This window comes from Salvelinus alpinus, chromosome 22 (genome assembly GCF_045679555.1).
Source record: "Salvelinus alpinus chromosome 22, SLU_Salpinus.1, whole genome shotgun sequence".
Lineage (NCBI taxonomy): Eukaryota > Metazoa > Chordata > Actinopteri > Salmoniformes > Salmonidae > Salvelinus > Salvelinus alpinus.
Genome location: NC_092107.1, coordinates 47,426,300 through 47,453,781, shown reverse-complemented (window position 1 = coordinate 47,453,781; position 27,482 = coordinate 47,426,300). Strand labels below are relative to the sequence as shown.

The 27,482-nt window shown below is 44.9% G+C and overlaps 1 protein-coding gene across 1 annotated transcript in view; it reads right to left on the bottom strand.

Annotated features, from left to right (window-relative positions):
- The window catches only part of LOC139549568 (small G protein signaling modulator 2-like), a 94,797-nt gene extending 69,639 nt beyond the window's left edge, over nucleotides 1–25,158 (bottom strand). The window contains exons 1-3 of the mRNA XM_071360201.1: nucleotides 24,692–25,158; nucleotides 12,191–12,266; nucleotides 1,411–1,579 (exon numbers count right to left, since the gene is read on the bottom strand). Coding sequence (XP_071216302.1) covers nucleotides 1,411–1,579; nucleotides 12,191–12,266; nucleotides 24,692–24,751 — 305 coding nt within the window. The 5' untranslated portion in view covers nucleotides 24,752–25,158. The remainder of the gene's footprint in view (nucleotides 1–1,410; nucleotides 1,580–12,190; nucleotides 12,267–24,691) is intronic.
- Nucleotides 25,159–27,482: the final 2,324 nt, after the last annotated feature.

Sequence of the window (27,482 nt, the reverse complement as noted above, 5' to 3'; positions counted from 1 at the left end):
TACGGCCATCTTGAACGAGGGTGCGTGACCAGAAAGCTAGCTACAGTTTGTTTTAATCCTGTATTGAACACAGATCATCCCGTCTTAAATTTTATCGATTATTTACGTAAAAAAATACCTAAAGTTGTATTACAAAAGTAGTTTGAAATGTTTTGGCAAAGTTTACAGGTAACCTTTGAGATATTTTGTAGTAACGTTGCACAAGTTGGAAGCAGTGTTTTTCTGGATCAAACGTGCCAAATAAATTGACATTTTGGATATATATCGACGGAATTAATCGAATAAAAGGACCATTTGTGATGTTTATGGGACATATCGGAGTGTCAACAACAGAAGCTCGTCAAAGGTAAGGCATGAATTATATTTTTATTTCTGCGTTTTGTGTCGCGCCTGCAGGGTTGAAATATGCTTCTCTCTATTTGTTTACTCTGTTGCTATCCTCATAATAGCATCGTTTGCTTTCGCCGAAAAGCCTATTTGAATTCTGACATGTTGGCTGGATTCACAAGTGTAGCTTTAATTTGGTATCTTTCATGTGCGATTTAATGAAAGTTTGATTTTTATAGTAATTTATTTGAATTTGGCGCTCTGCATTTTCTCTGGCTTTTGGCCAAGTGAGACAGTAGCGTCCCTCCTAAACTCAGATTTCTGGATATAAATATGAACTTTACCGAACAAAACATACATGTATTGTGTAACATGTAGTCCTATGAGTGTCATCTGATGAAGATCATCAAAGGTTAGTGATTAATTTTATCTCTATTTCTGCTTGGTTCTACTATGCTACACTGTCTCTTCACTGTGTGGTTCTACTATGCTACACTGTCTATTCACTGTGTGGTTCTACCATGCTACACTGTCTCTGCACTGTGGTTCTACCATGCTACACTGTCTCTTCACTGTGTGGTTCTACCATGCTACACTGTCTCTTCACTCTGTGGTTCTACCATGTTACACTGTCTCTTCACTGTGTGGTTCTACCATGCTACACTGTCTCTTCACTGTGGTTCTACCATGTTACACTGTCTCTTCACTGTGTGGTTCTACCATGCTACACTGTCTCTTCACTGTGTGGTTCTACCATGCTACACTGTCTCTTCACTGTGTGGTTCTACCATGCTACACTGTCTCTTCACTGTGTGGTTCTACCATGCTACACTGTCTCTGCACTGTGTGGTTCTATCATGCTACACTGTCTCTGCACTGTGTGGTTCTACCATGCTACACTGTCAGTGAAGGTGTCTTAACAGGGAAGGAAAACAAGGTAAGATGTATTAACTACATAATGTCTATACATCAATATTACATCGCTGATTTAGCATATTCCTCCTGGTGTAGATTGGAGGTAGCGCTATGAGGTCAGGTGTAAGGTGTAAAAGTTCAAAGGTCATAGAGTAGGTCAATCAGTACCTGATGACCTCTGCCTGCTGTGCGAGCTGCTCCTGGACCTTCCGGCACACCTCTCCGGCCGTGGCGTTGACCTTGCCGATCTTGGTGAAAAGGGCGGCGATCTTGTCGCTGCGCAGGAAACCCGCTGCTCGCCGCTTCAACAGGTGGCTCAGACAGGCCTCGATGGTGCCTGGAGGAGAGAGGAAGGAGAGACCTTTGTAAAAGACCCCAAACAAAGAAAAACCTTATACAGAATTAGTGATCAGAGCCTGGCAATTGAAACCGGATGCCATCAAAAAACATTTTTAGCCAGAGAGGACAGACACTGTCATCACTGTGGGTCAGGAAGCCAGAGAGGACAGACTCTGTCATCACTGTGGGTCAGGAGACATGGAAAGTGTAGACCATTATATAGAAATAGAGAGAGAGAGGGAGCGAGACAGACAGAGAGAGGGAGGAGAGTTGGAGAGAGACAGAGAGAGAGACAGAGAGAGAGAGGGAGGAGAGTTAGAGACAGAGAGAGAATACTATTTGGCCCTAAACAGAGAGTACACAGAGGCAGAATACCTGACCACTGTTACTGACACAAAATTAAGGAAATCTTTGACTATGTACAGACTCAGTGAGCATAGCCTTGCTATTGAGAAAGGCCAGCCGTAGGCAGACCTGGCTCTCAAGAGAAGACAGGCTATGTGCACACTGCCCACAAAATGAGGTGGAAACTGAGCTGCACTTCTTAACCTACCAAATGTATGACCATATTAGAGACACATATTTCCCTCAGATTACACAGACCCATTTTTTTTTAAACAAATACTATTTTGATAAATTCACATATCTATTGGGTGAAATACCACAGTGTGACATCACAGCAGCAATATTTGTGACCTGTTGCCACAAGAAAAGGGCAACGAGTGAAGGACAAACACCATTGTAAATACAGCCCATATTTATGTTTATTTATTTACTCTTTGTACTTTAACTACTTGCACATAATATGACATTTGAAATGTCTTTATTATTTTGTAACTTTTGTGAGTGTAATGTTTACTGTTCATTTTTATTGTTTATTTCACTAAGTGTTTATTATATATTTCACTTGCTTTGGCAATGTAAACATATGTTTACCATGCCAATAAATCCCTTGAATTGAGACAGAGAGAGAGAGTGAGAAAGACAGAGACAGAGAGACAGAGAGAGAGACAAAGAGAGACAGACAGAGAGAAAGCTCATTAAGTCAGAGACTGGAACCAAGGTAGCAAAGAAACACAATTTCCTTCAGAGTTATTGTGTGTGTGTGTGCATCTGCCCATGGTGTGTGTGTGCATCTGCCCATGGTGTGTGTGTGCATCTGCCCATGGTGTGTGTGTGCATCTGCCCATGGTGTGTGTGTGCATCTGCCCATGGTGTGTGTGTGCATCTGCCCATGGTGTGTGTGTGCATCTGCCCATGGTGTGTGTGTGCATCTGCCCATGGTGTGTGTGTCATCTAAGTGGTAGCTAAGTGCTTTCCATTGAGAGCACAGCACGGAGCAGAGCAGATTTCTCTCCTAAAGTTCACTGAACCGAGTCCGATGGGCCCAGACATTATACATTAATAACTAGGGTACAGGTAGGCCCAGACATTATACATCAATAACTAGGGTCCAGGTAGGCCCAGACATTATATATCAATAACTAGGGTCCAGGTAGCCTACCTGTACCCTAGTTATTGATGAAGAAACAGGCCCTACCTGTACCCTAGCTATTGATGAAGAAACATGCTCTACCTGTACCCTAGCTATTGATGAAGAAACAGGCCCTACCTGTACCCTAGTTATTGATGAAGAAACAGGCTCTACCTGTACCCTAGTTATTGATGAAGAAACAGGCCCTACCTGTACCCTAGATATTGATGAAGAAACAGGCCCTACCTGTAACCTAGCTATTGATGAAGAAACATGCTCTACCTGTACCCTAGTTATTGATGAAGAAACAGGCCCTACCTGTACCCTAGTTATTGATGAAGAAACAGGCCCTACCTGTACCCTAGTTATTGATGAAGAAACAGGCCCTACCTGTACCCTAGTTATTGATGAAGAAACAGGCCCTACCTGTACCCTAGCTATTGATGAAGAAACATGCTCTACCTGTACCCTAGCTATTGATGAAGAAACATGCTCTACCTGTAACCTAGTTATTGATGAAGAAACAGGCTCTACCTGTACCCTAGTTTTTGATGAAGAAACAAGCCCTACCTGTAACCTAGTTATTGATGAAGAAACAGGCTCTACCTGTACCCTAGTTTTTGATGAAGAAACAAGCCCTACCTGTAACCTAGTTATTGATGAAGAAACAGGCCCTACTTGTACCCTAGTTATTGATGAAACAACAGGCCCTACCTGTAAACTAGTCATTGATGAAGAAACAGGCCCTACCTGTACCCTAGTCATTGATGAAGAAACAGGCCCTACCTGTACCCTAGTTATTGATGAAGAAACAGGCTCTACCTGTACCCTAGTTATTGATGAAGAAACAGGCCCTACCTGTACCCTAGCTATTGATGAAGAAACATGCTCTACCTGTACCCTAGCTATTGATGAAGAAACAGGCCCTACCTGTACCCTAGTTATTGATGAAGAAACAGGCCCTACCTGTACCCTAGTTATTGATGAAGAAACAGGCCCTACCTGTACCATAGTTATTGATGAAAAAACAGGCCCTACCTGTAACCTAGCTATTGACGAAGAAACATGCTCTACCTGTACCCTAGCTATTGATGAAGAAACAGGCCCTACCTGTACCCTAGTTATTGATGAAGAAACAGGCCCTACCTGTACCCTAGTTATTGATGAAGAAACAGGCCCTACCTGTACCCTAGTTATTGATGAAGAAACAGGCCCTACCTGTGACCTAGCTATTGATGAAACAACAGGCCCTACCTGTACACTAGTTATTGTTGAAGAAACAGGCCCTACCTGTACCCTAGTTATTGATGAAAAAACAGGCCCTACCTATACCCTAGTTATTGATGAAGAAACAGGCCCTACTTATACCCTAGTTATTGATGAAACAATAGGCCCTACCTGTACACTAGTTATTGATGAAGAAACAATAGGTCCTATCTGTACCCTAGTTAATGATGAAGAAACAGACCCTACCTGTACCATAGTTATTGATGAAGAAACAGGCCCTACCTGTAACCTAGCTATTGATGAAGAAACATGCTCTACCTGTACCATAGCTATTGATGAAGAAACAGACCCTACCTGTACCCTAGTTAATGATGAAGAAACAGACCCTACCTGTACCCTAGTTATTGATGAGGAAACAGGCCCTACCTGTACCCGAGTTAATGATGAAGAAACAGACCCTACCTGTACCCTAGTTATTGATGAAGAAACAGGCCCTACCTGTACCCTAGTTATTGGTGAAGAAACAGGCCCTACCTGTACCCTAATTATTGACGAGACAACAGGCCCTACCTGTACACTAGTTATTGATGAAGAAACAGGCCCTACCTGTACACTAGTTATTGATGAAGAAACAGGCCCTACCTGTACACTGTGTTGGTCCCTGGCTAGGAGGTAGGAGTTAGGACACCCCGCCTGCGTTGGTCCCTGGCTAGGAGCTAGGAGTTAGGACACCCCGCCTGTGTTGGTCCCTGGCTAGGAGCTAGGACACCCCGCCTGCGTTGGTCCCTGGCTAGGAGCTAGGAGTTAGGACACCCCGCCTGTGTTGGTCCCTGGCTAGGAGCTAGGAGTTAGGACACCCCGCCTGTGTTGGTCCCTGGCTAGGAGCTAGGACACCCCTCCTGTGTTGGTCCCTGGCTAGGAGCTAGGACACCCCTCCTGTGTTGGTCCCTGGCTAGGAGCTAGGACACCCCGCCTACGTTGGTCCCTGGCTAGGAGCTAGGACACCCCTCCTGTGTTGGTCCCTGGCTAGGAGCTAGGACACCCCGCCTGCGTTGGCTGGCCTCCCAAACAGCCCACAGGTAGGATGATAACGTGGACAGTTGGCTCCTGCTTTACCATAGACTCTGTCTATAGCTACATAATGCTGACTTCTACATAACACTGGTGAGGAGGATGTGAGATTCTCACCAACACACCAGTCCAACTTTTCAAAACAGGTTGGGATAAATATAGGGGTGTAACGTAGGACGTAATGTAGGACTGTAGCCTACATAACACGCCATGAAGGAGACTTTTAAATAACTGTCCAACTTTTCAGATAAGTAGTGGGAGCAGCTTGGAGGGACTGATAGAATTCATGTCTTACCAATAGTGCTAAGTTATTTTGACACATTAGCAACAGGGCTGTGTTTGGCCAGCTCTCACAGCCGGTGTATCCCAAAAGGGCACCCTATGCCCTGTGGGCCCTGTTCAAAAGCAGTGCACTATACAGGGAATAGAGTGAGATTTGGCCAGCTCCCATGATGATGAACCTATGAGTCACACGCTGCCGTGAATGGGTAAGAAATCTTAAAAGCTGTGTCAGACAAATAATGTTTATCACATTAATGAGGTACAAAATATGTCTGTGCTCCTCACTAGCTTCACGCTGCCATGGCACCATCTCTACCTGTTCTGAACCATCTCTACCTGTCCTGAACCATCTCTACCTGTTCTGAACCATCTCTACCTGTTCTGAACCATCTCTACCTGTCCTGAACCATCTCTACCTGTTCTGAACCATCTCTACCTGTTCTGAACCATCTCTACCTGTCCTGAACCATCTCTACCTGTTCTGAACCATCTCTACCTGTTCTGAACCATCTCTACCTGTCCTGAACCATCTCTACCTGTTCTGAACCATCTCTACCTGTTCTGAACCATCTCTACCTGTCCTGAACAATTTTTTAAATGTTTATTTCACCTTTATTTAACCAGGTAGGCCAGTTGAGAACAAGTTCTCATTTACAACTGCGACCTGGCCAAGATAAAGCAAAGCAGTGCGACACAAACAACAACACAGAGTTACACATGGAGTAAAACAAACATACAGTCAATAATACAATATATATATATATTTTTTTAAAGTCTATATACAGTGTGTGCAAATGGCGTGAGGAGGTAAGGCAATAAATAGGCCATAGTAGCGAAGTAATTACAATTTAGTCATCTCTACCTGTTCTGAAGAGACTGTTTTCTCTGCTGCCACACAGCAAGCGGTACCGGAGAGCCAAGTCTAGGATCAAAAGGCTCCTTAACAGCTTCTACCCCCAAGCCATAAGACTGCTGAACAAATAATTAAATGGCCACCGGACTATTACATTGACCCCCCCTCCATTTGTTTTGTACACACAGTTGCAAATACACACACACTCTACCATGAGATCCTGAAAATAGCAGGTACACTTTGTGTGTGTGTGTGTGTGTGTGTGTGTGTGTGTGTGTGTGTGTGTGTGTGTGTGTGTGTGTGTGTGTGTGTGTGTGTGTGTGTGTGTGTGTGTGTGTGTGTGTGTGTACGCCGGTGGTCAATATCCTGCTGTATTCTGAGTAATCTCCCAGTGTCCGAGAGAGAGGCGAACCGCTACATTGTGTTCCCAGCTACACACACACACACACACACACACACACACACACACACACACACACACACACACACCTGATCAGGTTGTTATTGTAAAAGAGAATGTGTTCTCAATGACTTAACCGGTTAAATAAAAGCAAAATAAATCACACACACACAGTGTACCCAGCTAGGACCAGTGGAGGGTGGCCAGAACTACTCAGGTCAACACACACACACACTCAAAAGTAGTGCACAATATAGGGAATAGGGTGCCATAGGATATATCTAAAGTAGTGCACTATGTAGGGAATAGGGTGCCATTTGAAACGCTGAGTCGTGAATGGTGACTGAACCCCTATGTTCTGAGTTGGTCTCGACTCACTAAAGCCTCTCTCTCAACACCTGCCACAGAGAATCACACACCCACTCCACACACACACACACATACAGTATGTAAAGCACGACACACACATACAAACCCACAGACATGCTCCCAAACACACTCTCTCTCTGTTCACACCATGCCTCTCACTCACGTCTCTCACACACAGAATCACAGACACATAGCTTTACTACCTCCAGTACAGAACGAGGCAGAGTGGTGTTGTCTACTAATTGTTGCTGCACCCCCAGTCCTGCTGCACCCCCAGTCCTGCTGCACCCCCAGTCCTGCTGCACCCCCAGTCCTGCAGCACTCCCAGTCCTGCTGCACCCCCAGTCCTGCTGCACCCCCAGTCCTGCAGCACCCCCAGTCCTGCAGCACCCCCAGTCCTGCTGCACCCCCAGTTCTGCTGCACCCCCAGTCCTGCTGCACCCCCAGTTCTGCAGCACCCCCAGTCCTGCTGCACCCCCAGTCCTGCTGCACCCCTCAACAGCATCTCTAATGACCAGCCCTAAAGCTTCCATACCATACCTCCATCCACAGTCTCACTCTCTCTCTCTGTCTCTCTCAGCAGGAGGTTTGCTTCTGAATGTGTTAATTAAGCTGCCCCAACTGCTGTGAGTCAAAATAGGACCCATAACCCAATGGGCCCTGGTCACAAGTAGTGTATTATAAAGGAAATAGGGAATCATTTAGGATGCAACCTCAGCGGATGTTCTGCATTAAAGGAGCTGTCCGTAGGGTGTGCCTGATAATTCACGGTCCTGATGACATTATCATCACTCATTATCACCGCTCATTATCACTGATGGAGACACTGGTGGAGACCCAGCACTGAGAAGACACTGGTGGAGACCCAGCACTGGTGGAGACACTGGTGGAAACCCAGCACTGGTGGAGACACTGGTGGAGACCCAGCACTGGTGGAGACCCAGCACTGGTGGAGACCCAGCACTGAGAAGACACTGGTGGAGACCCAGCACTGGTGGAGACCCAGCACTGAGAAGACACTGGTGGAGACCCAGCACTGATGGAGACCCAGCACTGGTGGAGACCCAGCACTGGTGGAGACACTGGTGGAGACCCAGCACTGGTGGAGACCCAGCACTGATGGAGACCCAGCACTGGTGGAGACCCAGCACTGGTGGAGACACTGGTGGAGACCCAGCACTGGTGGAGACCCAGCACTGGTGGAGACACTGGTGGAGACCCAGCACTGGTGGAGACCCAGCACTGGTGGAGACCCAGCACTGGTGGAGACACTGGTGGAGACCCAGCACTGGTGGAGACACTGGTGGAGACCCCAGCACTGGTGGAGACACTGGTGGAGACCCCAGCACTGATGGAGACCCAGCACTGGTGGAGACCCAGCACTGGTGGAGACCCAGCACTGGTGGAGACCCAGCACTGGTGGAGACCCAGCACTGGTGGAGACACTGGTGGAGACCCCAGCACTGATGGAGACCCAGCACTGGTGGAGACACTGGTGGAGACCCAGCACTGAGAAGACACTGGTGGAGACACTGATGGAGACCCCAACACTGGTGGAGACCCAGCACTGAGAAGACACTGGCTTGTTGTGAATGTGTCTTTGATGGCTTGACGGGGATGGTGGCTTGTCTTACACACACACACACTGGATGCAGAATTGGAATCAAATATAACCACTCTCCATTAGTCCTGGTCAGGACAGTCATGAACAAAAAGCAGAAAAGTGGTATTTTAATATATATACAGTACCAGTCAAAGGTTTGCACACCTACTCATGCAAGGGTTTTAATTTATTTTTACTATTTTCAACATTGTAAAATAATAGTGAAGACATCAAAACTATTACCGTAACTAACACATATGGAATCATGTAGTAAGCTAAAAAGCGATTCTTCAAAGTAGCCACCCTTTGCCTTGATGACAGCTTTGCACACTCTTGGCATTCTCTCAACCAGCTTCATGGGGTAGTCACCTGGAATGCATTTCAATAAACAGGTGTGCCTTGCTAAAAGTTAATTTGTAGAATTGATTTCCTTAATGTGTTTGAGCCAATCAGTTGTGTTGTGACAAGGTAGGGGTGGTATACAGAATATATCCCTATTTGGTAAAAGACAAAGTCCATAATATGGCAAGAACAGCTCAAATAAGCAAAGAAAAACGACAGTCCATCATTACTTTAAGACATGAAGGTCAGTCAATTTGGAAAATGTACCTCTGCTGCAGAGGATAAGTTCATTAGAGTTACCAGCCTCAGAAATTGCAGCCCAAATAAATGCTTCACAGAGTTCAAGTAACAGACACATCTCAACATCAACTGTTCAGAGGAAACTGCGTGAATCGGGCCTTCATGGTCGAATTGCTGCAAAGAAACTAAGAAAATGGACATTAGACCAGTGGAAATCTGTCCTTTGATCTGATGAGTCCAAATGAGAGATTTTTGGTTCCAACCGCCGTGTCTTTGTGAAACGCAGAGTAGGTGAACAGGTGATCTCCACATGTGTGGTTCCCACCATGAAGCATGGAGGAGGAGGTGTGATGGTGTGGGGGTGATTTGCTGGTGACACTGTCAGTGATTTGTTTAGATTTCAAGGCACGCTTAACCAGCATGGCTACCACAGCATTCTGCAGCGATACGCCATCCCATCTGGTTTGCGCTTAGTGGGACTATCATTTGTTTTTCAACAGGTTAATGACCCAACACACCTCCAGGCTGTGTAAGGGCTATTTTACCAAGAAGGAAAGTGATGGAGTGCTGCATCAGATGACCTGGCCTCCACAATCACACGACCTCAACCAAATTGAGATGGTTTGGGATGAGTTGGACCGCAGAGTGAAGGCATATGTGGAAACTCCTTCAAGACTGTTGGAAAAGCATTCCAGGTGAAACTAGTTGAGAGAATGCCAAGAGTGTGCAAAGTTGTCATCAAGCCAAAGGGTGGCTACTTTGAAGAATCTAAAATATAAAATATATTTTGATTTAACACTTTTTTGATTTACTACATGATTCCATATGTGTTATTTCATAGTTTTGATGTCTTCACTATTATTCTACAATGTAGAAAATAGTAAAAATAAAGAAAACCCTTGAATGAGTAGGTGTGTCCTAACTTTTGACTGGTACTGTATATGATAGCGACGTTATAACAGCCCTCGGAGGGAATCCCAGCCTGCATCCCAAATGGCACTATTCCTTATATAGTGAATTAATCTTGACCAATGGTGCCTTAATCTAAAGTAGTGCACTACATACAAAATAGGCCGGGTGTCATTTGGGCAGGTCAACATTGTTCTGGAGGCAGTTCTGCAGAGTGGTCACTAGCTAACACAGCCACAATGTTATAAAATGTGATTTGACACGTAGCCCTAACCTTAATCACACTGCTAACACCAATGCCTAAAACAAAAAAAAGCACATTTTGGGGGTTTTCAATTTTGACTGCAGCTGGCCTATCTAAGGGGAAATCGCTCAGTTCTGCCTCCAGGACACATTTTCCGTCTGAAGAAATTGCAATCAGCAGTTGAAAAAATAACAAGGAGGATACCCCGTCCCTGTTTGAGTAAAAAAAAATGGGGGCTGAAGAAACATAGCCACTTTCAAATGCATAAACAGAGCTATAGATGCAAGGACTGACCATCCATGATATCAAGATTCTAGGTTTTGACCATGTTATGAGGCTATATTAGTGTTTGTTTACAAACATTGGAGTAAAACAAGTTTATATTTTGGGTTCTGATGGAGTGTGATAGTTGAACTAAACTCATGAGGCATTTATAAAATATATTCTTCAAGAATCAACGGGTACATTTCATTCATTAATTAAAGTCCAAAAATTGATGTAGCAACCGCAGATTGTCCCTTTAAATGGCAACAATTACAGCCTGACACGGAGAGTTTAATCTACACACGGATAGTTTAATCTACACATTGATAGTTTAATCTACACATTGATAGTTTAATCTACACACGGATAGTTTAATCTACACACGGATAGTTTAATCTACACGCTGCACTTCAAGACACTGTTTTGATTTCTCTCTAGAGAAACGGCAAGTTGGGCTCACAAAAAAATAAAATAAAACTGAACTAGATAGAATTCAAGCAATTTAAACCGACGTCGGGTAAATCAGTTGTTTTAATAACCTAAGAAATAAACTAAAATGTCGGTGAAGCACCAACATCTATCTTTCTAGTGAATATGGTCAACAGTAGGGCTTTAAATAAGGACCAGAGAACCGTTAGGGATACAGCTTCTACGGGTCTGCCTTGACCCAGGTTGGCAGAACCCCGCTGAGATCCTCAATGGTTATCTGAGTGTCGTAGGAACAAAGGAAGTTATAACACTACACACACACACACACACACACACACACACACACACACACACACACACACACACACACACACACACACACACACACACACACACACACACACACAGAGAGACAGATACACACAAGCAAATAGGGAAAGATATACAGCCCCCCCCCTCCCTCGGTGTGGCGGGAGCATAAAGTGGTAAAGGTGTGATTCGCCAGCTCACCGGCTCGCAGTCATCCGGGACGGAAACTACATAAACTCATCCCACTACACCGGCAGCCTTCCGGAAAATACTGACTGCACTACGGGGCCACACACACTCACTCACACACCCACACACACATCTGGTCTTTCTCAGAGAAAGTGTATGTTTTGCGGCCAGGGAACATCTAAGATTAGTTTCCGTTGACTCCAGTGTGATTATTAACTTACCGTTGATGTGCTGGCAATGACGTCAAGTACTGTACTTCACCCAGACACCTCACATCATCAGCTGAGGAGCTCTCAGAGAGAGAGAGTGTGTGTGTGTGTGTATATGTGTGTGTGTGTGTGTGTGTGTGTGTGTGTGTGTGTGTGTGTGTATGTGTGTGTGTGTGTTTGTGTGTGTGTACTTACTGCACAGGCCGATGATGTGGCTGCTGTCTTCATGGACAAACTTCTTAGTCACCGCCTCCTCCATGATCTGTTTCACCTGTACCGACAGCCAACACACAGGATCATTATCGTCATTACCACCACCACCATCATCATCATTACCATAACCACCATCATTACCATTACCATCACCATCATCATCATTACCATAACCATCACCATAACCATCATTACCATCATAACCACCACTACCATCATTACCATTACCACCAACATCATCATTACCATCACCACCATTACCATCACCACCATCACCATCATTACCATCACCACCACCATCACCATCACCACCACCATCATCATCATTACCATCATAACCACCACCACCATCATTACCATCACCACCAACATCATCATCATTACCATTAAACCACCATCATCATCATTACCCCCACTACCACCATCACCACCACCATCACCATCATAACCACCACCACCATTACCATCACCATCATAACCACCACCACCACCACCATTACCATCACCATCATAACCACCACCACCACCACCACCACCACCATCATAACCACCACCACCACCACCATCATAACCACCACCACCACCACCATTACCACCACCATCATAACCACCAACACCACCACCATTACCATCACCATCATAACCACCACCACCATCACCATTACCATCATCATCATTACCACCATCCATCATCATCATTACCATCACCATCTCCACCATCATCATCACAATCAAAGCAATCCTCATCGTCATCACCTCGAATTGAGGGGGTATTTGGCATAAACCTTGTTAAATTTTCTGATTGCTAAAATTCTAATAGTTTGCCTAATTTCAGTTTAAGTAGTGTAGAGAATCATTGTACCATCTAAACCACTGTGAAATATATTTTCAATAACCAAAAATATTGTATTTTCAGCTGTTTGTAGCTGGTGTACAAAACCGAAAGTAAAAGACGCAAAAAACTAAAAACTTAAGAACAGGGGTCACTTGGAGTCCCTAAGTGACATTTTTTGCTAAACAATTTAGCGTCCCTAAAATTCCGGAATGATTTCCTGCAATTCTACATTTTGACATAGGGTGAAGAGAAAATGTTTGCAGTTTTACATCTAATTTAATGCAATTCTACACATTTTGACATAGGGTGTAGAGAAAATGTTTGCAGTTTTTAATATGATATCTGAGTGACTAACCCAATTGCGTCGGTCAAATTTAAGGCCCGAAATCAGAAATGTTTTCCTCCGATAGTAAATCCATTAGCTGCACCTATCTGTCGGTCACTCCCTCCCTCCCAGCTCGCTCTGCATGCGCTCTGCTCATGGCGCTCTGACTGAGTATCCATAGCAACGGCTCTGCTTGGGCTGCCATGCTTAATTAACAAACATGAAAGCAGCTAGCTGTTAGCTACATTCCGTCACAAACTCAGACAAACCTCAAGGAACATCATTAAAAAATATATATAATCTCAACTATTTTATATTTGACAAAGTTGAAGCGCTTCTGGCACCAGCAGAGCACGAGCAAATGGCTCAGCTTCAAAATGTTAGTGATCAATTTAGTCATACCAGAGCCCTACCTGTAACCTAGTTATTGATGAATAAGCAGGCCCTACCTGTAACCTAGTTATTGATGAAGAAACAGGCCCTATCTGTACCCTAGTTATTGATGAAGAAACAGGCCCTACCTGTACCCTAGTTATTGATGAAGAAACAGGCCCTACCTGTAACCTAGTTATTGATGAGACAACAGGCCCTACCTGTACCCTAGTTATTGATGAAGAAACAGGCCCTACCTGTACCCTAGTTATTGATGAAGAAACAGGCCCTACCTGTACCCTAGTTATTGATGAAGAAACAGGCCCTACCTGTATCCTAGTTATTGATGAAGAAACAGACCCTACCTGTACCCTAGTTATTGATGAAGAAACAGGCCCTACCTGTACCCTAGTTATTGATGAAGAAACAGGCCCTACCTGTAACCTAGTAATTGATGAAGAAACAGGCCCTACCTGTAACCTAGTTATTGATGAAGAAACAGGCTCTACCTTTACACTAGTTATTGATGAAGAAACAGGCCCTACCTGTAACCTAGCTATTGATGAAGAAACAGGCCCTACCTGTAACCTAGTTATTGATGAAGAAACAGGCCCTACCTGTAACCTAGTTATTGATGAAGAAACAGGCCCTACCTGTACTCTAGTTATTGATGAAGAAACAGGCCCTACCTGTAACCTAGTTATTGATGAAGAAACAGGCCCTAACTGTACACTAGTTATTGATGAAGAAACAGGCCCTACCTGTACCCTAGTTATTGATGAAGAAACAGGCCCTACCTGTACCCTAGTTATTGATGAAGAAACAGGCCCTACCTGTACCCTAGTTATTGATGAAGAAACAGGCCCTACCTGTACCCTAGTTATTGATGAAGAAACAGGCCCTACCTGTACCCTAGTTATTGATGAAGAAACAGGCCCTACCTGTACCCTAGTTATTGATGAAGAAACAGGCCCTACCTGTACCCTAGTTATTGATGAAGAAACTGGCCCTACCTGTACTCTAGTTATTGATGAAGAAACAGGCCCTACCTGTACCCTAGTTATTGATGAAGAAACAGGCCCTACCTGTACCCTAGTTATTGATGAAGAAACAGGCCCTACCTGTACTCTAGTTATTGATGAAGAAACAGGCCCTACCTGTAACCTAGTTATTGATGAAGAAACAGGCCCTACCTGTACCCTAGTTATTGATGAAGAAACAGGCCCTACCTGTCCCCTAGTTATTGATGAAAAAACAGGCCCTACCTGTAACCTAGTTATTGATGAAGAAACAGGCCCTACCTGTACCCTAGTTATTGATGAAGAAACAGGCCCTACCTGTACCCTAGTTATTGATGAAGAAACAGGCCCTACCTGTACCCTAGTTATTGATGAAGAAACAGGCCCTACCTGTACCCTAGTTATTGATGAAGAAACAGGCCCTACCTGGCCCTAACCTGATGTATAACGTCTGGGCCCATCGGGCTCGGATTGGGGAGCAGAGCTCTACTGGTCGATAATTTGACCATGACTACTGCAAGATTAGATAGCTGGCCGCTAGACTAATTTACCAATCAAAAAAAAAAAATGTGTTTCCCATCTCTGCTCTAGGAAATAAGGTGCAATTTGGGACGCAGCAGGAGTGATACAGCTGCTTGTTCTCCTGCCAGAAGAGGAGAGTGAGCACAAGTGAGCGTGTGTGTGTCTGGTACTGAGGTCGTTAACACCTGTCATTCCACTTCTGACTGAGACAGAGATGAAGATTGTGTCCCAAAATGGCACCCTTTTCCCTCACAGTGCACCACGGCCCCATTGGGCTCCGGGTCAAATGTAGTGCACTATATAGGGATTAGGGTGCCAGATCAGTGATTAGTCCAAGAGTAGCCTTTAGCAGAAAGGAAGGATTCATCTTTTAAAAGTCTTGGAACTGGGATTCTGTTTACTCTGTTCACAGCGAAGAAGAATTTCATGGGCTTTTTTCCCCAAAGAGATCAATACATTTTAATTTAAAAGCTTTCAATATATTGCCCATCTAGTGATGTATCAGCTACAAACCATTACAGGTGGCAGAAATCCGCTTTACGCCAGACATCCCTAACTTATCTACAGTAATGGGCCTGTCATTGTTGATCGAGCTGTAGATCGGTGGTTCAGGTTTTGTGGGGTATTGTGGGTAGGCTGGTAACACAACAAGTCAATTTAATTAATTTTTAAATTTAGGCTGTAACACAACTCAATTTAATTCATTTTAAAATGTAGGCTGTAACACAACTCAATTTAATTCATTTTAAAATGTAGGCTGTAACACAACACAAATGTGGAAAAGTCATGGGGTGTGAATACAAATCAAATCAAATTTTATTTGTCACATGCACCGAATACAACAGGTGTGTAGACCTTACAGTGAAATTCTCACTTACAAGCTTTTAACCAACAATGCAGTTTAGAAAAAGTGTTGAGTAAAAAAATAAAATAAAAAATAAACAAATAAGTAAAGAGCAGCAGTAAAATAACAAGTGAGGCTATATACAGGGAGGTACAGGGGGGTACCGGTACAGTGTCAATGTGCGGGGGCACCGGTTAGTAATGAGACTATATACAGGGGTACAGGTTAGTAATGAGACTATATACAGGGGGGTACCAGGGGGTACCGGTACAGTGTCAATGTGCGGGGGCACCGGTTAGTAATGAGACTATATAAAGGGGGGTACAGGGGGGTACCGGTACAGTGTCAATGTGCGGGGGCACCGGTTAGTAATGAGACTATATACAGGGGTACAGGTTAGTAATGAGACTATATACAGGGGGGTACCGGGGGGTACCGGTACAGTGTCAATGTGCGGGGGCACCGGTTAGTAATGAGACTATATAAAGGGGGGTACCGGTACAGTGTCAATGTGCGGGGGCACCGGTTAGTAATGAGACTATATACAGGGGTACAGGTTAGTAATGAGACTATATACAGGGGCACCGGTTAGTCAAGGTAAAGGTAATTGAGGTAAAATGTACATGTAGGTAGAGTTAAAGTGACTATGCATAGATAATAACCAGAGAGTAGCAGCAGCGTAAAAAGGGGGGGGGGGGGGGGGGGCAACGCAAATAGTCTGGGTAGCCATTTCATTAGCTGTTCAGGAGTCTTATGGCTTAGGGGTAGAAGCTGTTAAGAAATCTTTTGGACCTAGATTTGGCACTCTGGTATTGCTTGCCGTGTGGTAGCAGAGAGAACAGTCTATGACTAGGGTGGCTGGAGTCTTTGACAATTTTTAGGGCCTTCCTCTAAACCAGGCGGTGTCAGAGGTCCTGGATGGCAGGAAGCTTGGCCCCAGTGATGAACTGGGCCGTACGCACAACCCTCTGTAGTGCCTTGCGGTTGGAGGCCGAGCAGTTGCATATCAGCCAGTGACGCAACCAGTCAGTATGCTCTCGATGCTGCAGCTGTAGAACTTCTTGAGGATCTGAGGACCCATGCCAAATCTTTTCAGTCTCCCGAGGGGGAATAGGTGTTGTCGTGCCCTCTTCACGACTGTCTTGGTGTGTTTGAACCATGATAGTTTGTTGGTGATGTGGACACCAAGGAGCTCTCAACCTGCTCCACTACAGCCTCATCAATGAGAATGGGGGACTGCTCAGTTCTCCGTTTCCTGTAGTCCACAATCATCTCCTTTGTCTTGATCCCGTTGAGGGAGAGGTTGTTGTCCTGGCACCACACTGTCAGGTCTCTGACCTCCTCCCTATAGGCTGTCTCATAGTTGTCGGTAATCAGGCCTAGCACTGTTGTGTCGTCGGCAAACTTAATGATGGTGTTGGAGTCGTGCTTGGCCATGCAGTCGTGGGTGAACAGGGAGTACAGGAGGGGACTGAGCATGCACCCCTGAGGGGCCCCCGTGTTGAGGATCAGCGTGGCAGATGTGCTGTTACCTAACCTTACCACCTGGGGATGGCCCGTCAGGAAGTCCAGGACCCAGTTGCAGAGGGAGGTGTATAGTCCCAGAGCCCTTAGCTTAGTGATGAGCTTTGAGGGCACTATGATGTTGAACGCTGAGCTGTAGTCAAGAAATAGCATTCTCACGTAGGTGTTCCTTTTGTCCAGGTGGGAAAGGGCAGTGTGGAGTGCAATAGAGATTGCATCATCTGTGGATCTATTGGGGCGGTATGCAAATTGGAGTGGGTCTAGGGTTTCTGGGATAATGGTGTTGATGTGAGCCATAACCAGTCTATCAAAGTACTTCATGGCTACAGACCCGAGTGCTACGGCTCGGTAGTCATTTAGGCAGGTTACCTTGGTGTTCTTGGTGGTCTGCTTGAAACATGTTGGCATTACAGACTCTGTCAGGGACAGGTTGAAAATGTCAGTGAAGACACTTGCCAGTTGGTCAGAGCATGCTCGGAGTACACGTTCTGGTAATCCATCTGGCCCTGCGGCCTTGTGAATGTTGACCTGTTTAAAAGGTCTTATTCACATCAGCTATGGAGAGCGTGATCACACAGTTGTCCGGAACAGCTGGTGCTCTCATGCATGCTTCAGTATTGCTGGCCTCGAAGCAAGCATAGAGGTTATTTAGCTAATCTGGTAGGCTCGTGTCACTGGGCAGCTCGTGGCTGTGCTTCCCTTTGTAGTCCGTAATAGTTTGCAAGCCTTGCCACATCCGACGAGCGTCAGAGCCGGTGTAGTATGATTCAAACTTAGTCCTGTATTGACGCTTTGCCTTTTTGATGGTTCGTCGGAGAGCATAGAGGGAATTCTTATAAGCGTCCAGGTTAGAGTCCCACTCCTTGAAAGCGGCAGCTCTACCCTTTAGCTCAGTGCGGATGTTGCCTGTAATTCATGGCTTCTGGTTGGGGTTTGTACAAACATAGTCCAGTCTGTGCTAGCAAAACAGGCCTGTAGCTTAGCATCTGCTTCATCTGACCACTTCCTTATTGAACGAGTCACTGTTACTTCCTGCTTTAGTTTTTGCTTGTAAACAGGAATCAGGAGGATAGCGTTATGGTCAGATTTGCCAAATGGAGGGCAAGGGAGAGCTTTGTACTCATCTCTGTGGGTGGAGTAAATGTGGAGATTTTTTTCCTCTGGTTGCACATTTATTAACATGCTGGTAGAAATTAGGTAAAACAGATTTAAGTTTCCCTGCATTAAAGTCCCCGGCCACTAGGAGTGCCACCTCTGGATGAGCATGTTCTTGTTTTCTTATGGCACCTTGAGTGTCGTCTTAGTGCCAGCATCGGTTTGTGGTGGTAAATCGACAGCTACGAAAAATATAGATGAGAACTCTCTTGGTAAATAGTGTGGTCTACAGCTTATCATGAGATACTCTACCTCAGGCGAGCAAAACCTCGAGACTTCCTTAATATTAGATTTTGTGCACCAGCTGTCATTTACAAATAGACACAGACCTCCACCCCTTGTCTTACCAGAGGCAGCTGTTCTGTCTTACCGAGGGACCGAAGACCCTGCCAGCTGTATGTTATCCATGTCATTGTTCAGCCACGACTTGGTGGCTTTGGTAAGACAGTCTTGATCGGCGCTCATCCATTTTGTTATCCAATGATTGCACATTGGCTAATAGGACTGATGGTAGATGGGGATTACTCACTCGCCATCGGATCCTTACAAGGCACCCCGACCTACGTCCCCGATATCTCCTTCATGTGAATGACGGAGATTTGGGCCTTGTCGGGTGTCTGAAGTAAATCCTTTGCGTCCGACTCGTTAAAGAAACAATCATTGTCCAGTACGAGGTGATTAAATCACTGTCCTGATGTCTAGAAGCTCTTTTCTGTCATAAGAGACGGTGGCAGAAACATTATGTACAAAATAAGTTATTTCTATGTGAATTTTTTCGGGGCGCCCAAACATTTAGATATTGCAGCAATAAAAGGTTTAATATATTTCTGTATACAGAGACCCTATAGTACATTTTAGGTTACACAGTTTACAAAGTACATACAATTACATTACATTCTGTGAATTGTACACAATCATTGCATTGATTTCTAAAAATGGGAAATAGAAGGAGAATATACAAATGCCGTCAGTTCCATTTCCAGATGGTGATTGAGTTATCGGGAGCGATAGGTAATCAATATACATTCCTCACGTCTGCCGATCGTTCAATTCAGATAGATTGACCAAGCCAAGGGAACTGCCAATACTAAAGGATGTTTTTTTACCTTTATTTAAGTAGGCAAAATCTTATTTACAATGACAGCGTACCGGGGAACAGTGGGTTAAACTGCCTTGTTCAGGGGCAGAACAACAGATTTTTACCTTGTCAGCTCGGGGATTTGATCCATCAACCTTTTGGTTACTAGTCCAACGCTCTAACCACTAGGCTACCTGCTGCCCCAAAGGTCAAAGCATTATCTCTCCTCATACACTGGGTCCCAAGTGGCACGTTAATCCCTTCATCAAGGATCTCTCTGTACTTTGCTCCGTTCATTTTTCCCCTCTATCCTGACTAGTCTCCCAGTCCCTGTCGCTGAAAAACATCTCCACAGCATGATGCTGCTGCCACCACCATGCTTCACCGTTGGGATGGTGCCAGGTTTCCTCCAGATGTGACACTTGGCATTCAGGTCAAAGAGTTCAACCTTGTTTCTCATGGTCTGATAGTCTTCAGGTGCCTTTTGGCAAACTCCAAGCGGCTGTCATGTGCCTTTTACTGAGGAGTGGCTTCCGTCTGGCCACTCAACCATAAAGACCTGATTGGTGGAGTGCTGCAGAGATGGTTGTCCTTCTGGAAGGTTCTCCCATCTCCACAGAGGAACTCTGGAGCTCTGTCAGAGTGACCATTGGTTTCTTGGTCCCATCTTTGATCAAGGCCCTTCTCCCCTGATTGCTCAGTTTGGCCGGGCGACCAGCTCTAGGAAGAGTCTTGGTGGTTCCAAACTTCTTCCATTTAACAACGATGGAGGCCACTGTGTTCTTGGGAACCTTCAATGCTGCATACATATTTTGGTACCCTTCCCCAGATCTGTGCCTCGACACAATCCTCAAATTCCTTCGACCTCATGGCTTGGTTTTTGCCCTGACATGCACTGTCAACTGTGGGACCTTATGTAGACAGGTGTGTGTGTGTCTTTTCAAATCATGTCCAATCAATTGAATTTACCACAGATGGACTACAATCAAGTTGTAGAAACATCAAGGATGATCAATGGAAACAGGATGCACCAGAGATCAATTTTGAGTCTCATAGCAAAGGGTCTGAATACTTAAGTAAATACAGTATCTTTACACACACACATATATATATATATATATGACACACATACAAACATACATACACATACAAAATATCTTAAAAGTTGTTTTTGCTTTGTCATTATGGTGTCTTGTGTGTAGACTGATGAGAATTTTTTTAAACATTTTTTAAATAGATTTTTTTAAAATACAATTTAGAATAAGGCTGTAATGTAACAAAATGTGGAAAAAGGGAAGGGGTCTGAATACTTTCCAAATAGGGTGCCATTTAGGATGCACCCACTGACTTATAGCAATAAGCTTCACGGAGACAATCAGCGTCTCCCAAGTTGGCAAACTGATCTCGACCAGTGAGTCTGGCCAGTACAGGGCCTACGCTGCACAGAAAAGCGAGACCTCCACAAAAGGTTGTCTTCATCAGTGTCAAGAAATGATCTCAATGAAACAAACTGAAGGGTTTCCTGGACGGAGATCAAGTCTAGTCCGAGGCTAAAAAGCAAGCTCAGTGAGTACCTCCTTGGAAAGTGTCTGGGGAAACTGGCCACAATTGTGCATTTCATCCTACAATAAACCACCTAAGGACATTCATATGACTGCATTACTACCAGACATTGAATCACATTCCTGAAAACAAGCTTGTCTTTGGTGCACAGCAGGCAATTAGGTTTTATGAAAACTAACATCAACAGGAAATATTAACTATTCATCTTTGCCGTTTTTAAAACACCAGTGAATATAACCAGAGGCAATTTTCAAAGACTAGTGCCCATAGCACCATGCTGCTGTCTCTACGTCTGTCTGTCTCTGTCTGTGTCTGTACCCCACAGGTACACCACCTAGTCTTTCCCCGACTGCCTGGTCTGTGTTGGGTAGCGGTGATGTCACATCATCTTCTGGCCCTATTTTATTCTCAGCATCACAGATATTATGATAGTTCTATTATTCGTATCATTATGCCAAGTCTCATTTTATATGGCATGGGACACAAAACACAGTAGAAAACTCTGTTCGGCTGATGAGTCAGCCTACCAATTGTCATGTTCGACAAATAGTGTCCTAAAAGCTGGACAATCAGATGTGTTCATTACACTTCAATCAAATGAAATAGTAATGGTTTACTGGCATTTATTTTATGCAAAACTACAATGTATTCGGAAATAAAATGACAATTCTGCCCAAGCAAACTGCTCACAGCAAACTGCTCACAAAAAAAGTGCTTTTATTTACCTTAGTTTCAAAGTAACTTTATGCAGTTACTGCTAACATGACCCCCATTTTCTCCAAAATAGAAGCAGGATACTTGCCCAAAGAGGTTTTAATCATGTGGACTAGGGGGCAGTATTTTGACGTCTGGATGACAAGCGTGCCCAAAGTAAACTGCCTGTTACTCAGGCCCAGAAGCTAGGATATGCATATAATTGGTAGATTTGGAAAGAAAACTCTAAAGTTTCTAAAACTGTTAAAATAATTTATGTGAGTATAATAGAACTGATATGGCAGGCGAAAACCCGAGGACAAACCATCCAGAAAAAAAAATTATTCTGCCCACCATTGATTCCTATGGCTTTCATTTTTAATATGAAGGGAAAACCTCCCAGATTGCAGTTCCTAGGGCTTCCACTAGATGTCAACAGTCTTTAGAAAGAGTTTCAGGCTTGTTTTTGGAAAAATGAGCTAGAATTTGTAGTTTTTCTAAGTGGCTCCCATTTTGGCTTTAGTGTTTGTTACGCGTTCTGGTGAATGCGCGTACTTTGTTGTTTATCTCCGATGATGACAATAACGATTCTCCGTCTTAAATTGTATCATTTATTTACGTATTAGGGTACCTGCAGTTTGATTATAAACGTTGTTTGACTTGTTTGGAGAAGTTTATTGGTAACGTTTGGGATTCATTTTGTATGCATTTTGAAGGAGGGAAACTGGGTGGGTTATTGAATGAAGCGCACCAGGTTAAGTGAATTTCTGGGGATATAAAGAAGGACTTTATCGAACAAAAGGACCATTTGTGATGTAACTGGGACTTTGAGTGCCAACAGAAGAAGATCTTCAAAGGTAAGGCATTTATTTGAATCGCCATTTCTGACTTTCATGGTGCATCTGCCTGGTTGGAAAATGTTTAATGCTTTTGTGGCTGGGCGCTGTCCTCAGATAATCGCATGGTGTGCTTTCGCCGTAAAGCCTTTTTGAAATCTGACACAGCGGCTGGATTAACAAGAAGTCAAGCTTTTAACTGATGTATGACACTTGTATTTTCATTCATGTTAAATATGACTATTTCTGTAATTTGATTTTCACGCTCTGCAATTTCACCGGATGTTGTCGAGGTGGGTCGCTAGCAGCATGTCTAGCCCAAATAGGTTATTAAGCACTATGAAATGACTATTGCAGTCAAAAGCTACTGGTTAACTTAAACTACCCTATTTCTTTCTGCATTTCAGAATCTTTAAAAACAAATGTTTAACCTTTATTTAACTAGGCAGAACTAATTTTTATTTACAATGACAGCCTACCGGGGAACAGTGGGTTAACTGCCTTGTTAAGGGGCAGAACGACAGATTTTTACCTTGTCAGCTCGGGGATTTGACCCGTTCGGTTACTGGCCCAACGCTCTAACCACTAGGCTACCTGCTGCCCCTAATGTACAACAGGAAGAGATATCATTAGCGTACAAAATAAGTAAAACAGGCTTTCAGGTCCTTTTATGTCAAATCTGTTAATAGCAGTGAATAAGCTATGTTCCACGTAGTTTTTTTAAAGAATAATTTTAAAGGCATCCAACTAACACCCTCTTACAATCATATTAATAGGCTCTACTGGCCAGCAATATAGGTAAATCTATTATTGGGGGGGGGGGGGGGTCAGTGACAGTGGGGATATTGCTTCAGGCAAAGTCCCATAACACCTGTTGTTATTGTGAAACTACAGTGTCGCTACACAGGTATAAGGTAAATGTGAAGTGTTAACATTCTGTGATCGCGTTGAGTTACAATTTTCTGATAGTATTGTACTGTATAGTTATGAACAAATAAAAAAAATGGGTAGCGTTTTTAAACTGCTGTAAAAACTGATGGATTAGATTGTAACAATGGTTGTAATAACGGGCTCCCTCCTATTAATTTACCATTGAGAAACATATGGCTATTTCTACGCTAATGTAAACTGCACAACATATAGTGCCGGAGGATCTTTAGTATGACTTAATAATATCGACATGGAAATTAGTCTTCACTTGCACAATGGCGCAATTAGCCACGCCAGTAGATAGATCATAGAGCTATTGCCTATATGGCACTGCAACAGCCTAGGCTGTGTAATCCACCTGTAGCAATCGTTTTTTTTCTATAAAAGGCTTCCATGGGATGCTTTTCATTCCAATGGCTCTTCCACATCATACTCCCTTGGGAAACTAAAAGTACTGAAGCGTCAACATTTAAGGGAAACCGAGGGAAGCGGCGACAAAAACCTGAAAAACGTAATGTAGCGTGTTCAATTTTGTAAATGTACTTCCAACATGCGTTGCATTATTCCAGCCGGTGGCTAGAGTAGGCTACACAGGTATAACAGAAATATGGTGTATCAATTCCTCTCTCGCGACGTATCCACAACATTATCATTCTTCATCATCATCATGTATCACGGAAATTGACCGAGAAATACATGATGAACCGGATTTGCTTAAATTTCCCCATCCAACCCTCACTCATTATAGACCAATTGCTCAAAAGAGGCGTGAAAAAAATGCACTTACTTCTCTTTTCACATTCCATAGTAATTTTTCTTTGAATTCTTCATCTGGGCACGAACCCATGGCTCTCGGTGGTCTTGTGTCCGTCTCTGTGACAAAGTTACGACTGCAACAGCGTCAACGTGATTGTCCACAATCTCGGATGTCTGGTGCTCTCCGCCCTTTCTTAAAGCTTTTATTTACTTCCCCCCCTCCTTCCTTCCCTCTCACAGCAAAGTGCTCGGGCCTCCAGATTGCAGGCGGTTGACGCATCTGTGTGGCGGTCCTGCCGCGGAGCATTGAGGAGTCATCTTCATTTCATCTGTGTGGCGGTAGATGCGGTCCTACCGCGGAGCATTGAGGAGCCATCTTCACATCCCCTCAGAATGACGCCAGCGGTGCTTGACCCACCCCCTTTACCACTGTTTATCAATGGAGTCAATCACTTCACGTATCTCACGCTCCATACACATCTCCAGCACTATGACAGCCAGTTATTTATAGCTCTCCTCTCTCTGTGTGTGTGTGTGTGTGTGAGGACAGGACGATTGGGGGATATTGAGGTGTGATGCTCAGGAGCATTTCAGCTGTAGTCTTTTTGTATGTAATATGAAAGAGCCATGAGGGTTTCAAAGACAGACTGACTCACAGAACAACAACACCGACAGGACAAACAAAACACACAATACTATAACAAAAACACAGGACACACACAAAATACCATAACTGACAACACAATTTCTCATTCATTTTGCTGTGCTCCAGTCATGTGTGTGACTATCATTAAATTGATTAATGGTATTGTCATGTAACATATGCCAAAGCAAATAACCCTACTTGTACTAGCGCTTAATTCAATTAAGAAACACATGGCCATTATTCAGATTCAGGGCACGGGTTCGTCTGAGCCTACTTTGAGGCTAGGGATATCTTGAATGAAGATGATCGAGGCCAGCGGCTCCCTGTTATAGAAGAAATGTATGTCATCGCATGTTTTGGCTGCAGTAGAAATTAATCAATGTAGTCATTATCATCATGATATACAGAATAACCTTTTTCACTGGGACTTTTTCCCCCCTGTCATTATATCTCTAACTAGCGCCCCCCTGTGGCCTGTTAATGAACTACAGATGTCTGCCCAGAACCATGCCCGTCGCTTCACTCCACTGGTTCCAGAACCGTACCCGTCGCTTCACTCCACTGGTTCCAGAACCATGCCCGTCGCTTCACTCCACTGGTTCCAGAACCGTGCCCGTCGCTTCACTCCACTGGTTCCAGAACCATGCCCGTCGCTTCACTCCACTGGTTCCAGAACCATGCCCGTCGCTTCACTCCACTGGTTCCAGAACCAAGCCCGTCGCTTCACTCCACTGGTTCCAGAACCAAGCCCGTCGCTTCACTCCACTGGTTCCAGAACCAAGCCCGTCGCTTCACTCCACTGGTTCCAGAACCAAGCCCGTCGCTTCACTCCACTGGTTCCAGAACCAAGCCCGTCGCTTCACTCCACTGGTTCCAGAACCGTACCCGTCGCTTCACTCCACTGGTTCCAGAACCGTACCCGTCGCTTCACTCCACTGGTTCCAGAACCGTGCCCGTCGCTTCACTCCACTGGTTCCAGAACCGTGCCCGTCGCTTCACTCCACTGGTTCCAGAACCGTGCCCGTCGCTTCACTCCACTGGTTCCAGAACCAAGCCCGTCGCTTCACTCCACTGGTTCCAGAACCAAGCCCGTCGCTTCACTCCACTGGTTCCAGAACCAAGCCCGTCGCTTCACTCCACTGGTTCCAGAACCGTACCCGTCGCTTCACTCCACTGGTTCCAGAACCGTGCCCGTCGCTTCACTCCACTGGTTCCAGAACCGTGCCCGTCGCTTCACTCCACTGGTTCCAGAACCAAGCCCGTCGCTTCACTCCACTGGTTCCAGAACCAAGCCCGTCGCTTCACTCCACTGGTTCCAGAACCAAGCCCATCGCTTCACTCCACTGGTTCCAGAACCGTACCCGTCGCTTCACTCCACTGGTTCCAGAACCATACCCGTCGCTTCACTCCACTGGTTCCAGAACCATGCCCGTCGCTTCACTCCACTGGTTCCAGAACCGTACCCGTCGCTTCACTCCACTGGTTCCAGAACCATGCCCGTCGCTTCACTTCACTGGTTCCAGAACCAAGCCCGTCGCTTCACTCCACTGGTTCCAGAACCATGCCCGTCGCTTCACTCCACTGGTTCCAGAACCATGCCCGTCGCAACACTCCACTGGTTCCAGAACCATGCCCGTCGCAACACTCCACTGGTTCCAGAACCATGCCCGTCGCTTCACTCCACTGGTTCCAGAACCATGCCCGTCGCTTCACTCCACTGGTTCCAGAACCAAGCCCGTCGCTTCACTCCACTGGTTCCAGAACCATGCCCGTTGCTTCCAGAACCATGCCCGTCGCTTCACTCCACTGGTTCCAGAACCATGCCCGTCGCTTCCAGAACCTTGCCCGTCACTTCACTGGTTCCAGAACCATGCCCGTCGATTCCAGAACCATTTCTGCTTCCCTCCACTGTCCAAGTGGAATATGGAGAGATGTTTCGTGAGCTGAAATAAAAGATCCCAGAAAGTGAACTGCAGAAATGGCTACCAGAACTGTTGCCAGAGAACTAAATGTTCAATTCTCTACCATAAGCCGCATCCAACATCCTTTCAGAGAATTTGGCAGTACGTCCAACCGGACTAAACACATTGTGTAACCACGCCAGCCCAGGAACTCCATATCTGGCTTCTTCAGCAACAGGATCGTCTGAAACCAGCCACCCGGACAGCTGATGAAA